We start from the raw sequence: 370 nt of genomic DNA, 5'->3' as shown, positions 1-370 counted from the left end.
TCCGACGTGTCCGTCTCGGTGTCGGTGTCCGTGAGGAAGGAGGCATCGCTCGCCGCGCCCGTCGGGGTCGCCCTGAAGGCCGCGGCGCCTCCGTCGGACGTGCCAATGGATCTGTCGGTGCGATCCAGCGCCGCGTCTCCGCCCGACGCCGGAGCCGACCACGACATCCTGGACTTGTCCCTCAAGACCCGACAGGACCCGAAGGAGGAGGTCGAGTCCGCGGAGCCCGAGAAGGAGAACTCCCACGAGACGCCAGAGCGGCCGACGGCCTCCGCCCCCGGGGTGGCCGTAGGGATGGGGGGGTCCTGCGCCCTCACGCCCCTGAACCTCGCCCTCCACCTCCAGCCGCGGGCGCGCTCCGTCTCCTAGT

The 370-nt window shown here is 71.9% G+C and overlaps 1 protein-coding gene across 1 annotated transcript in view; it reads left to right on the top strand.

Annotated features, from left to right (window-relative positions):
* Window positions 1–369, top strand: part of LOC119594252 (nuclear hormone receptor FTZ-F1-like) — a 9,624-nt gene extending 9,255 nt beyond the window's left edge. The window contains exon 7 of the mRNA XM_037943321.1: window positions 36–369. Within this exon, the coding sequence (XP_037799249.1) occupies window positions 36–369 (334 nt within the window). The remainder of the gene's footprint in view (window positions 1–35) is intronic.
* The last annotated feature ends 1 nt before the right edge of the window (window position 370 follows it).

Source organism: Penaeus monodon, chromosome 33 (assembly GCF_015228065.2).
Source record: "Penaeus monodon isolate SGIC_2016 chromosome 33, NSTDA_Pmon_1, whole genome shotgun sequence".
NCBI lineage: Eukaryota > Metazoa > Arthropoda > Malacostraca > Decapoda > Penaeidae > Penaeus > Penaeus monodon.
This window is presented reverse-complemented; position numbering and strand designations above follow the sequence as displayed.